The following is a 16,565-nucleotide window of genomic DNA, read 5'->3' on the forward strand; positions in this document are numbered from 1 at the left end:
AAATACAAAATAGCTCAAAAATTGGAACTCATACAGAAGTTTACAAATGAAAGTTACATCTAATTCTTAACTACCTTATAGTCCAATAAGTCACAATACAATAACATACATTCCAATAACATAATAACATAACTTATGTTACGATGACTTTTAATACTTAAAAGTAAAATAAATCACAAGGCAGGAAAGAGAGCTTGAACGAGTTAAGAGGGTACTTGTGAAAGAATGAAACTGCCCACCATGTCCAGTATTTACAATTTGTATAAAATTTTTCTAATGTGATAGGTGTGACATTTCAAAATGTCACACCTATCACATGGCAATCTATAATTACTTAAAAATCTTTTTAAATTATGCAAAACAGCTAAATATCAACCAACTCAGTTACCACAGGTTATTTTTTAATCAAACGAACATAATTACAAAACAATGGCTAGAGTTTTATTTTTACAAATATTGCCCCATTTGGCTCACTTCAATAAAAGATGGTCTCAAAGAAATACTGAAGATGTGGTTTGCCCTTCACTACTCGTTACTTTCCTTCCCAGTGTACTTAAATCAAAATGATCAGTGCGTGGATGTTGGTGGATCAGACATTCATTCTCACCTGATGAGATCACCTGCTCATGGAAGACAATGCATACACAAAGCAATGGAGGTATTTTTGTCATGCTAGACTAAAACATGAGAACAAATGTATGACAGGGGCCCCTTCCAAAGATGTCACATCCTAATCCCTTCACAGACTTGAGTAAGGTAAAGACCTTGACATGAGGAGATTATCCTGGTGCTATGGAATGCATGTTGTTTCCCCCCGATATTCATGCATTGAAATTCTAACCCCCAAGGTGATGATATCAGGAAGTAGGGTCTTTGGGGAGGCTTTACCCTCATGATAGATTAGTGTCCTTATTTTAAAAAGGCCCAATGGAACTTGTTTGCTCCTTCCACCATGTAAGGATGCAGCAGGAAGAAACTATCAATGAGAAAGCAAGCCTTCCCCAGACACAGAAACTGAGGGCATCATGATCTTGCACTTCTCAGCCTCTAGGACTATTACAGTTAAGTTTCTGTTGTTTATAACCTACCCAGTCTGAAGTATTTTCTTATAGCAGCCTGAAAGGACTAAGACACTGGGCCCATTGGATGATCCCAGCGTCTTCACCCATACAGGACAAAGTAACCAGAGCCTTTTTTTTTTTTTCTGAGACAGCATCTCACTCTATTGCCCAGGCTAGAGTGCAGTGGCTCAACCACAGCTCACTGCAGCCTCAAACTCCTGGGCACAAGCAATCCTTCTGCCTCAGCCTCCTGAGCAGCTGGGACTACAGGTGCATATCACCATGTCTGGCTAACTTTTAAATGTTTTTTGTAGAGACCAGGTCTCACTGTGTTGCTCAGGCTGGTCTTGAACTCCTGGCCTCAAGCGATCCTCCTGCCTTGACCTCCCAAAGTGCTGGGATTACAGGCATGAGCCACCATGCCTGGCCCCACAGGAGTCCTTAAAAGTGGAAGAGAAAAGTAGAAGGGAAAAGCCAGAGAAGTAAGAACACAGGTCCAAGAGATGAGAGGTTGCTAATGGTAGAGACAGAGTAAAGGAGGGTCACAAGCCAAGGAATGCAGGTGGCCTCCCGAATCCAGAAAAGGCAGGAAATTGGATTCTCCCCTAGAGCCTCTAGATAGAAATGCAGCCCTTTGACACCTGGATTCCTGCCCAGTGAGATCCACACTGGACTCTGACTTACAATAAATTTGTGTTGCTCTAAGCTACTAATTTTGTGGTAATTTGTCATAGCAGCAATAGCTACGTGCATAAACACATATAGAATTACATACACGCTGCTCTTCAAAACTGGGGCAGATAAACTATACATTTACTTTAAGTGAATTTCCTAATTTTGAAGACAGGAAGCAAATCTTGGACAAAAATGGGAAACAAGGATGGGAGAGCTGGTAACTTTTCTGGATGAAGCAGAGACAACACCACATCCGGATCCCTGCCCACATGGCTCTCCCCATCCTCCTCGGGCCGGATCCATGACCCTACCAAGCCTTAACCGTGGATCACAGGTCCACACTCAGAATTCAATGCAGTTTTGTTTTGTGATTTTTTTGATACTACCCTGTCCTTGTTTCTGTCTCCCATTTCCAACTCCCTTACTCTGGTTACCAGAAAAAAAGGCCAATATCAAGTAAGAGTAGATACTCACATGCAACTCATGCAAACTGATCACCAGCTCATTTTTCTTGTTCTAAGTCATAAATCTTTAGGCTGTAACATCTCTGCCAAGCGATAGAATACGATTTTCCAATTCATTAACAAAATTCTATATTTAAAATAAATACTTCTCACACTGATTTAAATAACAAATTAACCAATGGATCAGTGATGACTCAAATTGACATTTTAATTAAATGTGATGAGAGGTTGAATAACCTAGCGGTACTCTGAAATGCCCTTTGGTTACTGCTTTTTCCCTATTCTGACTGGACTGAGGCTTTCCTAATAATTCGAGTGTAATTTTCCATCTTAAATGTTTTATCATTAAACATTTATCTTTTAAAACATGATTTTCCTGAAATTACACACTACCTCTAAAATCCTTCCACACATAAACTTCACTAAATATGAGCTATGTGTGCATATATGTCTCTATGTGCACACACGTTTTATATTAATATTTTTTAAATTATTGCTAGGGTGCTACTACAAATGGACAAGAAAAAAACATTGCGTGTAATGTGGTAGAAATACAACTGCAGCACAGGCAACAGGCTGTTGTATTTGCTGTATTTACCCTTTTCTGTAAAAGTAAGAGTTGAAAAATCATGTAGAGTGGCTGCTTAATCCCTGGAACAGATAAAAAAAACATTTAGGGTACAGAAAACTTTCTGCAACTTTGAGAGAGGACATGGAAAGGCTAGTCTACACAGGGAATGCACAGTGTGACAGCACTTAAAGAACAAGCAGGGTCGATGGTTTAGATTTATGAGACCAAGAGGGAGAAACAGTAGGCAAAGCCATAATCCTCCATTTATGGAGTTATGAAAATTCATGATTTTATTTAAGTGTAGGTGCTTTTAAATGTCAATTTGAGAAAAATATTTAAAGGAAGCATCAAATCGAAGACACGGAAAAATCTTTATTAAGAAAGACCTTCATTTCTGAGAAGGTACCATCATCACCAATCGTTTCTTTAGCACACGCACACTCACGCACACTTCCACACTCACAAGCCACACTGTGTGCACGAAGTAGCTCCTAGATTCTTTATTAAGGAGAAAAATTGTTCGCTGATAGGTAGGCAATGAATTGATAGTGTTCATAAATTCATAACTGACAAATCAGTGTAAATGAACTGAGTAAATACAGCATAACACAATGAATTATGGAACCGATTTAGATGGTCCCCCCAGCCCCCGCTTCTAAGAGGTAACCCTCACAGAGACTACTAGTCGTCCATTGCACGGAAGAGTCGGGGAGGTTAAAGTATCAGAGGCACGCTTATCAACATCTTGCTGCCTTTTGTGTAGCCTCCTCTCAGTCCTTTAGTATCTGGGATTGAGGCAATGATCCTGAGACAGGAGGTATATCCACAGCTGGGGACAGGAGCCAGGCAAGAGCAAACAGAACTGGGAAGACAAAGCCATTTCTGACACTAAAAGCAATGAAAAAATAAATAAGCAAACATATTCTCAAGAAGTAAACAAGAGATCTAAATCATGTGCAGAAGAGAAGAAAGGATTTTATCTGCCAGGCTTTCACGCTGACAAAACAATCCACGAGATGGGTCTCTCTGTGACATGTGCTAATAGAAAAAAGGAACCCAAATACCTGGTTGAAATGGAAGATGAAAAAGAAAAAGAAAATCTTGTTTATTCACCAGTGTATTATATTATACAATCTAATGCTGTCTATTGAAAACAAACACTTTGATGCAATTATTTTTTCTAGGTAACATCCTTCTTACTGCCATCTGGAAATGGGCTTTCTTCCTTTGATTTAAATTAGACTTTATTAACAGATGGATAGCTATATTGCCTTTACAAATTTTCAGGTGTAAGTAACTACTTCTGCATGTGGTAAACAGATACTATAACTGAGCAAATAAGGTGTATTCCCATACAAAGGCAAGAGTCCAAGACCTCAGAACCAAGTAAAATAAAATAGTCCAAGATAAAAAGAAGCGACAAGGGAAGTCATTGGGCAGCAGGGAAATCTTTGGGGTAGAAAAAAATGAATTAGTAAAACTTTTTCCTTAAGATTTCAGCAGGTTTTGAGTAACACAAAGAGCTTGGTGCACAAGGGGTCCAGCTATACACAGTTTGGGTCTAATCTCAAAGGCAAATTCTGAAATCTTTGACTCACCTTGCACTAACGTGTCACATACCAAGGGTGTGGTGACGGCCCACAGGCAGCGCTGTGAACCCCGGGGACATCGCTATCCAGATGAATACCAGGGCAGTGTCCAGGGTGTCATCTGCTAACTACAGGCCAGTGTCTACACCTGAATACATGGGCAGAAAATCTCTACAAAATTAATACTTCTCAGGCCAATGGACTGCTAGTCACTACTATTAAGTGTGAAGTATTTTATTATACATGTGAAGATTTTTTCAAAATGTAAGTGCTTCCCATAAACACAATAAAATGTAAGGGCCAAATGTTTATTCTACTTAGAGAAAACTTAGAAGTATCAGTGCCAAGTAGGCACCGAAAGATGCTTTGGCCCCAAGACAGGTGTTCGGAAATGCCACAGTTACACCAACAAATGGATGGGGAGGAATAGTAAGTGTTCGTGCATTTCTGGTCATACCTCTGCTCCTGCTGAAGGGGAAGGGCTGAGCCGCAGTTACGCCATACACACAGAATATGTTCTTATTTTACAACACTGAGCTTCAGTTTTCCAAATGGTTTTTGAAAATAGGAGAGGTGGGCTGGGCACCTTCCTAAGGAACCGGTACATTCAACAAAGTTATGAAAATCTTTTCCAAATGTCCCTTGTTCGATACATCAATGGCCTCCACGGGGAAAAGCCATGCATATGTCTCAATTTTCACGTGCTCAGTGGGAGGAAAGGATTCCCGGGTAAAGTAAGCGGATATAAATGACACAGTATGTTGAAAAGACTATAATGTTACTTTGGAGTGTTCCGATGCAAAGACCACAGATGAAATGTTTCAGCCCAATGAAGCAAGTGATCACTTATATTTTATTACTGGGTTTTAAAGCCTGAATATTACTTATGATCTGATGTGGGAAAAATATATCTTGTTCATTTTTTTATGGATGAAGAATGTGAAAAAGGCAAGCTTAAAATAATTGTGTAACCAAAATCACCATATATTGATGGCTGGCTATTTAATGGGAAATCTGAAGGCTGAAAGATACTTCTTTGTGATCTCCAGTAAGTGGAAAAGAAGATTTTATTTATGGTATTTAAATGTAGTCCTCTGGAACAAACAACTTGGTTCACAGACAGTACGCCCGCTGCTGAGCCGCTGTCGCCTGACAGCCTGTCTCATCTGCCAAATTGCTCATTAGGGTTGGCAATTTTCACCTGCGCCTCCAGTTTATATTTCAGCAGGGAATAAACATCAGTCTGCTTTTACCATCTTCTGCAGAGAGCTTCCAACACCCTCTTCGTAGCACAGTGCCCACCCCCCACCTACAGCCCAGCAAACACACCTTGTATACATACCAGTATGTTTAAAATGTCAACTCAGCTTCCAGCTTTGGAAGCTAACTTAGCTTAAATAAAGCCAAAAATAGAAGAGAGAGAATATGCAAAGCAAGCCTCATATTACAATATGAAGTGGGCCGACCAATAATTAACTTAATATTTAACTCAAAAAAAAAAAGAAGAAAGACCACATAAACCATGTGAATCGAATTCTTTTTAATGCTCATTTCAGAGAGTATTTCTGAGTGGGGCACAGGTCACAAGAGAGCAGAGGACTCCTCTTCCAATTGGATCTAACCCATCCAACCTTTGTTATTGGTCTGAAAGGAGAATATTTCTATTTGTAAACAAACAATAGAGGTAACTTGGCAACCAGAACAAAGGGGTAAGTGAGAGTACTTCTCAGCTCTCTGCCTCATTCCGGATGCCTGCCAATGAGCACTGTGGCATTCAGAGGCAGATCAATATAAAAAAAAGAAAAAGAAAATACAAAAAGAGATACTTTATGGGCAAAAAGCACCAAAGATGTAAAACAAAATGTCTGAAACCCCATAAAACAACTTCTGATGGAATACTGTTTTTCATTTTGCAGAAGTAAAATATTCACCACCAACCCTGCAATTAGCTAGAAAATTACAATAATTACAGCAATTTTGTATCCCATCTCCAATCCAATTAATAGATATATGACCTTGTCAACATGTAATAATCAGATTGCATCTACAACAAAACTGGATGGGTTTTGTATGCTGAAAAGAACTTGCACAGTAAGAAGGTAATTATTTGAAATACTGAGAATACCATTTGTATGCCATGCTCCACTTCACAAGTTAAAAGGAAATACAATAGGAATATTATTTCTATTTTCAATATATATTTAAATCAGATCCAGAAAATAGTATTCTAGTAAGAGTTAATCTTAAGAGGATAGATCTCTAAACCAACAATTTTGGATCTTCTAGAAAGACAAACTTAATCTGTATATCATTGGGTAAGAAAACAATGAAGACATCAAGAAGGGAAAGGAATGCAAACTTACGACACAATCCCTCTAACAATTATGGGTATTTCTTTAAGTTCTAAAGGTTAGGAAGTTAGTAAGTTCTAAATTAGTTAAATAACATTTTAGGAAAAAAAATTCCAAGTAATGGATAAAAAGTTAACAAAATTAACATAACTTAGAAAAGGTTAAAAGTGATAAAAGACTTAAAGGATAATAAAAAGAAAATGTAATAAATCGCATATTTTGTTTCCCAAAATTTTTAGAGCAGTATTATTTGCAGAAATTTTATTAATACCAGCACTGGGGCATATGCCATTTCTAAAGGAAACCTAATTCTTCATTCAATCTGCACCTTCCATCAGACATTGAAAAACCTAAATTCTGGGAATGGAAAGGAATCCTGCCATGATTCTAAAGCCAGGCTACCCCCAAATGTCTGAATTCTATAAAAAAATTCCTTGAGAATGATAAAAAGAAAAAAACAGAGTGAAAAAAAAAAAATCACTAGATTGCCTCAGTGATATGCAGTTGACCTGTATGTCCCTGAACACTTTAGGTCCAAGCCTGATTTATTAATATTTCAAATAGAGATAGTTAAACACGTATCACAGAAGTGGCTCCAAGTTGACACCATATGAGAGTACTCCCCTGCATCTACGTAAGGGGCCAGCAGTGCCCTATTCAAGAATACACCTTAGTTACTTGGGCTCGAAAACATCCCAATCCTTTAAACACCCATAAGAAGCAGGTCAGCACTCAGGGGACATCATTATCATCACCATTCCACAACCTTCGGATAATCTAGTGCTTATCATGTCACTGCAGTTATGTCTTTGAACGTTATCTCATTGCCATTCACAACAATCCTGAGGTAGGTACTCAGAGATGATGGCATTGAGGATGAGAGAGATGACTAACCTTGTCCAGTGGTTCATGATGTGACTCTCTTTTGCCTTCCTGAACCATAAACACTCTCTACTACTGTCCTAGGAAGGAGTATCTGAACAGCAAGCTCAGGTTAAAAGCATAAAGTAGAATCTAGTCCCACTCCACTTATCAAAATCTGGGTGGAAACAAAACCCAACATTTATGTAGAATATTTGGCATCCAGTTTTGTTTAGATCAGACATGCATATGGCTGGAGGATGCAGAGAACTTCCAAGAGAGGGATTCAATGTCAAGAGCTTCATGTTCAATATACAGCGTTCTGTGAAAAAGTTCTACTGGCCTGAAAACAAGGGGGTCAAGATGAGATCATGTTTCTTCCCCATCCCCATTTCTCCATTATCTATAGCCCCAAGCCAAAATGTCTAGGAGGCACAGGGACCACAATATTTTAAGAGGCCCACAAAAATGTTTTAATCTCTTTTAAAATCAAAAGAAAAAAATAAAATTTTAAGAGTCAAAGAAAATGTTTTTATTATTTTCTCATATCAGAATAAAATGTTATCCTTAGGGCCCCATGAAAATCTACAACATTTTGCATAAACCAGAAAAAATGAATTACTGAAGTATTTAAAGTTATGTCAAAAATAATTTTATTATTGATATTATGGTGGGGGAGGCTCACAAAGACCAAATTGCCTAGAGTACAGGAAAGTCATTACTGCACCCTAAATAGGCTTTCTCTTAGTTTATAAAATAATTTTTAAAAAAAACCACATATGCGCACACTGAAAAAAATTACAAAAATTGAGTATCACCTATCCTGGCTCTTCAAATTGATGCAAGGTACAACTGCACATAAAAACTTTAGGATGACAAAGCATGTTTTAACATAGTGACCTTGAAGTTGACAAAGGAAATGGCTGAGTAGCAAACCCTCTTGTGACTCAACTAGTTCCTAGATAATCCAACAAAAAGGATGTCACAAGCCAGTTGTCTTGCCACTGATATATCAGTAAAAATAATTTTTGATGAAGGACCACTAATGGATATTTAGCATTTAACTGGAGGGAGTTAGAAGAATTGGGTAATACACTTATCACAAAACTGCACCCGCTTGCTAATCTTTTGACCCTGTTTCCAACTTAGGAACCACCAGCGAAAGCAAAACATAACAACTCTAACCAATCACAAAGTACACCCTTCTTCTAGGTAGCCTACCTGCAGCTGCCCATGCCGACAGCTTCCAATCAGAGCACATCCACAGCCCTCCCATTTTTCCCATTCTGAAGCTTTGCTGCTCCTCTGCCTGTCTGGGAGCCTCTGTCAAATGCAAGCAATAGTGGCTGGCCCCCTTGCCAAAGAAAGTATGAATAAATCGCCTTTGCTTATTCTCATTTTGATGGTCTTCATTTATTTTGACATGAAAAAAAAAAGCAAAATTTTTTACATATTTGTATATTTGTGCTATCTGGATCAATTATATGTTAACAATTATAATGATCACAGTAGCATATTTAAATTTTACAGAAAAATTAGAAGTTACATTTTTAATACACTTTGTTGCAGAGAAATATGAAAAAATGACCAATGAAAGATAGTCAAGCCTAAAAGATACTGTGTTAAAATTCTGAACTGCATGGAATAGGGGGGAAAATGTTCAAGGAGAAAAAGTAATTAAGTATACTTTCAAAGAATTAAAGCAATGCCCTAAAATTTAAAAAAAAAAAAACACCATTATTGAGGATAATTTTGAACACAGTATATCGAATCCATATATAACCCATTCCTCACTTCCCCAGCCTGCATTACTTTGAAGCTAGTTCCAGATACATCATTTTAACACTAAATAGTTCAGTATGAATCATTAAAAAGATAAAGGTTAAAAAAGAATTTCAGTAACATTATCACACCTAAATAATAATTCCTTAATATTGAATATCCAATTAGTGTTCAATCATCAGCACATAAATGTCATTGTTTTAAGCTTCATTTAAATCAGGATTGAAATAAGATCCACACATTATGGTTGGATTTTATGTATCTCGAAAGTCTCTACTAATCTCTAAATTCCCTCTCCACCTCTCTTCCACGCCACGACTGATTTTACGGAAGAACGTGGGTCATTTGTCTTATACAGTTTCCCACTGTCTTGACTTGGCTGACTGCATCTCCTGTGGTGTTAACACGCTTCTTAGTGCTCAGTACTTCCTGTAAACTGGCAGTTGGATCTGGGTGTTTGATCGGGTTCATGGTTAATTTCTTTGTCGAGGCTACCTGGTAGGAGGTGTCGTGTTCCTCCATCGGAGGCATACGATGCGTTGGGTGTCTCTCCCTCATTATTTTTATTTCATGTTAGCAGTGGCCGATGACTGTCTTAGTTCGTTTTATGCTGCTGTAACAGAATACGTGAGACTGGGCAATTTACAAAGAACGGGAGTTTATGCTCTGGTAGTTCTGAAGGCTGGGACATCCAACACCAAGATGCTGGCACCTGGTGAGGGCGTTCTTATCGCGTCCTCACACAGAGCAAGGCAGAAGGGAAGGAGAGGATGAACGTGATGTCCTCACATGGCAGGAGAGTGGAAACGAAGAGTGGGGCTCCCTCACGCCCCTTTTGTCATGAGGCAGAGCCTTCACGACCTGAACTCCTTCCATCAGGCCACACCTCCTAAAGCTGCTGCACTGGGCTTAGATTTCTAGCACATGAATTCTGTAGGGGACACACAGACCACAGCAATGATCAATACCTAAGTCCATTATTTGATCAAGAATTACAAAATAGTAATATTCTAATTCTGTTATTATTATTAATCTTCATTTATTACCCAGAATACTTCTTTAAAAAGTAATTTTACTCTCATCTACTATTCGGTTATCTAGTGATACCACTCATGTAGAAAACGCAGAATAGATGACTCACTATTTCCTTCCCTGAACAATTTTCCAACAATAAATTGGTTCACTCACATCCTTTACCTTGCTCATTGGCTTGTTTACTTATTATAAACTCATGTGTTTATTGCTGTTACTACCCTTATTGATGTTCCAAATTGCCCCACTGCTGGCCAACGGGAACATCGTGTTGGCTCCTAGGCCAGCCAACACAAACTAGTAACCTTTCGTGGTGTCCTGGTTTGCTAATATGACATGATGAGCCAAGATCATCTCGTACACTCCCCCTGTCCAAACCTAAATTCAAGCGTTTCTCTAAGGAGCTCTATTCTCTTTTAATGGGAGACGCTATTTCCAGAGCACAGTTTGAATGTGAGAAATCTGTTACTGGGTTGGTCACCGATTCTAGGCTGTTTTAGTGAACACATAGAGGACTGTTCCTTCCATGTTCTTTTTTTTTTTTTTTAAAGAAATAAAACATACCATGAATTTATTATCACATGTCCTATTCCAAAGTGAGGACTATAAAATTTTTGTATGTTCTCCACTAACATACATTTGTGTCCCTTTTTGTCTATGCTAAGAAACCTGGCTCCTCAATGGCGACGGGAATGACAGAATTGGAATATCGTAATTCCTCATTTCCTTCACCCTGTAACACCCACCTAAAAATCAAAGATTAACACCACCAACAACAAACAGTTGCATGGTTCTTGTTTGCTTGGCAGTTCTTTTTTTCCTTGGGATCCACCTACCTTTGGCTGAACAAATTACTGTGCTGTAAAATTACTTATAATAGTTACCCTTGGGGTATGTTGGGGACACCAACAGGATATATATTTGTATTTAGGTATTTCATATTCATTTTTTATTTTAAGAATTATCTGTTAACATTTTATTATGAATAGTACCATTATTCATTTAAAACATTTTAAAAATTAAAATTGGATTATTTTATAATTATGGAAAACATAATAAGGTTCCGATGTCAAACATACGAAACAAGGTAGTAGAAGTCAAGATCTTACTCTGCTCCCTCCATCCTATTCTCTCCTTCCCACAGGTATTTATTTCTTATGGTTATACGATTTTATTTTCTTTCTTTGACATGAGAAGCTTTTACATACATTTTTTGTCTTTCACTGTGTGGTTCATCATTTCCTTAAAAATTTGTTTTAGAAAAGTTTATATTTTTGTTCTAACAATAATTGTACTAATATTTTGTGTACTATTACTCACAGTCCACCCTTTCTTTATTATTGTCCATCAGCTACCTACCACAAATGATAGCGTAATTAGTAGTAATCGCATCTTTGTCCCCTTAGTTTAAGGGTGGTATTCAGGACATTTTTTAATATACTGGACTCAGGAAAATTTCTCTCTCAAGTTTCAGATAACTGCTATTTTGACTGTAAAAACAACGATTCATTCAATTCAGGGTTTCTAACCTTGGCACTAGTGACATCTGGGCTGGTGAGTTCTTGAATGTAGGGGACTGTCCTGTGCTTGCAGGATATTTGGTCTCTACGAGATGCCAGGGGCAATCTCCCACACACACACCTACCAGTTGTGATAACCAAAAATACCTACAGACATTGTGAAATGTCCTTTGGGGGAAAACCACTCCGGTTGAGAACCACTGACTTTACTAAATCAGAGTTCTCTGTATGTACTAACAAAAAAGCTTAAGGCCAACTCAATGGTAGTGTGTAAGAAAACACAAAAAGACCACAAGGTGAGAATTCTGTGCATTAAACCCATCCAGGCTTTATCTTAATACCTAAACTGAATACCCATGTTTCCACTGAAAAAAAGAATTATACTCTGTTTTTCTCACCTTCCACCAAATTCTTTATGGAACAAAGGGAATGAGTGAATTCACTCACCAGAAATAGAAAAGTTATCACTCTTTCATCAAGGCTAAAATGAAGAGTTTATTTATCTGAAAGTCATGCCCCTAATTAGAAATATTCCTCAATGGAGCAAATGTCTACATATTGTTGGCTTCTTTATTTTCCAATCTGCAAATAACAAAGACTAGACTTTCTTGACAGCAAGGGTGCGATGCCGGCCAGCACAGACAGACTCATGTTCCATGTGTGAATGAATGTCATTAATACAGCACGAAATAGCATTTTAATAGCTAGATGGCTCATGTGTGATGGCAATTTTTACATAGTCACGAATGTTGTATATAGTAGATGCATAACATGTACTTACCCAACGCCTGCCAAGGCCTTAAAATCTAAACAACCTCAGCGTATAAAAATCAAAGCAAGAAAACAAGATTTGCATATTCTCCCACTGGTGGCTGCAAGACAACACATATGCTTCAAATGTAACTTTTTCTCAATAAAAACAAGATAAAAGAGATATTTTGGGTTGAAAACAGCATTTAAATTTTTACACATAAGGGCCGGCCAAATGTGGGTGGTTGTGTGTTGGAGATTTTGTTGAGTCCAGAGGAGAGAAAGGATAAAAAGGGAGGGACAGCATGCATTCGAATTCTTCTAACATCTACACAGGATTTACCTTTCCTCCAACATTTCTTATGGTGCAGAAAATCACAAGTGCTTCTTGCTTTAGAAAACATACAAATACAAAACCAGAACAGTAACACAACACAAAGTTTTGTATTTAAGTACGTACATTAAGGTGCAATTACTCACATAAAGACATCATTTTCCAAACTCTAGGTACCTCAATACTTGCACTATGAGTTAATTAAAATTTTCTCAAATTTAGGCAATCTATGTTGTATACATAGGCTCATTCCAAGCAGATATCCATTAAATCGTGGGTTTAATGAGCTAGTATACAACGAAAGAAACTAGGGTAACTTTTGTGCCACCTACACATCACCTTGTACACCATGCACTGTACCTGCCCCACATTTTGAAAAACACTGTCCAAAGTAAATCCAATATCGGACTTTTAAAATAGTATTAATATGCCCTTGGAGTAAAGAAATGTTACTTCCACAAAAATTAATGTAAAATACATTTGCTTGTATTTTACAATGAAACCTAAATATCCTGCATATAAAGAAATGTTCAACTAAAACAACTTACAGCAGCCGTTCCACTCCAAGGTTCCTGGGAAACATTTTTCATTGTATCTAGGTCTCATCTTGTCCACATGATAGAGGGCAATCGTAGGAAGTGGTTAGAACTGGTCTTTGCCTGAATAGAATCTTCTAGGGCTGTGGTCCCCTCTCCCAAGTCTGTGGACTGGTAACAGTCTGTGGCCTGTTAGGGACCAGGCTGCAGAGCTCCACGCCCCCCTGCCCCACCCTATCCACGTAAAAACTGTCTACCATGAAACTTGGGGGGGGTGCGCACGGCAGGAGGTGAGAAGCAGGCCAGGGAGCAAAGCTTCATCTCTATTTACAGCCGCTCCCCATCACTGGCATCACTGGCATCACTGCCTGAGCTCCACACCACCCCACCTCCACTCCATCTGTGCAAAAATTGTCTTCCATGAAATAGGTTCCTGGTGCCAAAAAGGTTGGGGACCTCTGCTCTACGCCATTACTTACACGTCCCATCTTGCACTATTCCTTCTAAATTCTCTACACATCTATGTGGCACACTTTTCCTATAGGTTCTGATGGACAACCAGATGTGTTAATTTTTAATATTCTTTCCTTGTTCTCCTTATATATACATTCAGTTTATAAACATCTAGAAGCAAATTGCGAAAATGCCATAGATTGCTACCAATGCAAAAAAAATGAGAATAAGGATGCATTTTAGAGGAATAAACTATGCATTCTAACCATTACCTACATTTTGCATGCTAATTGTATAATATTCTTTCCTTGTTCTCCTTATATATACATTCAGTTTATAAACATCTAGAAGCAAATTGCGAAAATGCCATAGATTCCTACCAATGCAAAAAAAATGAGAATAAGGATGCATTTTAGGGGAATAAACTATGCATTCTAACCAGTACCTACATTTTGCATGCTAATTTTATATATTATATAAACATATATGATGTATAATTATCCATCTATATCTGCAGATCAACTGAAGACTATCAATCAGTAAACCCACACAAGACCATATTTTCCACCTGAAAAACTAACGTTTCCAAATAGATATTCCTAAAAATAACTTACAAATTTCTTGAAATGGACCTTCAGAATTGTAACAGCTGCTCCATCATAAAATTACATAATTACAAACACTAACTACTATTTCTCTAGCAAAAGTACCTCACTTTTCTGAGTAAGCCTTCCAGGAATGGCTAACAGAATTCTTCAAGCCATTGTCCCGGAAGAGAAATACTCTGTGTCCTAGGATTGCTAATACAGAGTCGCTGTGTCCTATATCCCCTTTTCTGGAGGCGGCACTGTAATAGCAGCTCTTCCAGATCCCAGAAGGTAACTTTCAGATAAAGTTCAAATAATACAAATAATGGTTGCAACCGAGTTAGTTGACTGTCAGTTAATGATGCTATGTTTTGTTCCCATGCAAAGCCCTCTGATTATTTCTATTTTTTCCAGCATTCAGATAAAATACATGGAAAGGAAAATCCAGATAAATTAACCTGAACTATTGCTCTTATTTACTGTGACCAAGCAATTAAAAGTATACTAAAAGTAATGTAAGCCCTATCTATTAAAATGTGAAGAATTGCCTACTCTTCTTGCAAAAGACATTTGCCCAGGTTCTAAACTTAATCAATTTTTGATAAGAACAGATAATGAATTCCATTTTCAAGAGCATGGATGGATAATAAAAGCTGGTATCCCTGTAAATTAAGATGAAATGTACAGAGAAGAAAGAGCTTTTACTTACTTGCACGAAGGACTGAAGGTGTGACCTCAATTTCACTCGTTGCTTGATAAGGCTGAAAGGCGGAAACATTGTTGGTGCCAAGCTCACTACCAAATATCTCTGGGCTCTGGGTACCTGTGGAGCTGGCACTGGTGCCATCACCTCCATGATGCGGATCTTGCTCGTCAAACACTGCTACCAGCTGGAAATGAAAGGCAAGTTTGCATTTATTAAGTAAAAGCATTTAAATTACTATGAAAAATTTATACTATTTTGACGTAAATCTTTAGTGGAAAAATACTGATATTTATGACCCTGGAATGTTAAGCTTTAGAAAGTAAAACTTCAAAGAAACAGTGTTTCCCTGAATTTTGATGCTTTGCTTTTATATATCTAAGTTGTGTATTTCATATTCAAAATTCTATGGGTAGAAAATAATAAAAACTACTTCCTATCACAGCATGCTAAGGGAAGGGTGGATTTAAATCTCTTTTTAATATAGGATATATTGTTAAGTAGAAAGGAAAAATGCAAAAAAGTGTGTGTGTATACACACACAACACAGTACAAGCTACCCTTCATAGAGGAAGAGGAGAGTATTAAAAACTATACATGCATCAGCTCATTTGTGCATAGGATATATAGGAAGTATAAAAGAGAAACTAATGAAATGGGTTACTTAACAGGGAATAAATAGGAATAGGATTGAAAGAAAGAGGGACTGGGAAGGGACAATGTAATGAGACAGTGACACTTTTCTGAGTCTATTTTGCCGTATAGCTCTGAATCTTAGAAGCATAACAATGACTCAATTACACTAAAACAGAAATAAATAACTAAAATCAACCAGGATGGCAAGGCGAGGTGGGGGGAGGGAGGGGAGCGGGAAAATCCAAAATGGCATAGAAACAAATAAACCTAACCTTGTTCTGAATGAAAAACGTGACCACACGGAAGGGAGTGGGGGAGAAAAGAACCAGCCTAAGTAACTTAGGAAAATTCTATTTTCACCGTTTAATGTAAAGCTAAAGGCAAAAACAACTGTGGCACAAACATTACATTCTCGTTAGTAAATTTGTTTCTCACAAGTGTATGATTTAGCAAGTCTCATTCTGCAACACACACACACAAGGAATGAACAAAAGAGTAAAAATATTTTGGATGATTAAAGCCAATAATCTCACAAACAGAAGTTATAAAGAAGGAGAAGCTAGAATAAACTCTGGGGTATGAAATTAGAATCAGAGGTATCAGTATAAACTCATGATTTTTATAAGCAGGTAGCTGGGGGGGTTCACAGATAGGTATAGA

The 16,565-nt window shown here is 37.7% G+C and overlaps 1 protein-coding gene across 1 annotated transcript in view; it reads right to left on the reverse strand.

Moving 5' to 3' along the window:
- PARD3 (par-3 family cell polarity regulator) overlaps positions 1-16,565 on the reverse strand; it is a 714,541-nt gene that overhangs the window by 415,612 nt on the left and 282,364 nt on the right. Inside the window, exon 3 of the mRNA XM_012642182.1 lies at positions 15,276-15,456. Coding sequence (XP_012497636.1) covers positions 15,276-15,456 — 181 coding nt within the window. The remainder of the gene's footprint in view (positions 1-15,275; positions 15,457-16,565) is intronic.

The sequence above is a fragment of the Propithecus coquereli genome, unplaced genomic scaffold, assembly GCF_000956105.1.
Source record: "Propithecus coquereli isolate 6110/MARCELLA unplaced genomic scaffold, Pcoq_1.0 Scaffold177, whole genome shotgun sequence".
NCBI classification, from domain to species: domain Eukaryota; kingdom Metazoa; phylum Chordata; class Mammalia; order Primates; family Indriidae; genus Propithecus; species Propithecus coquereli.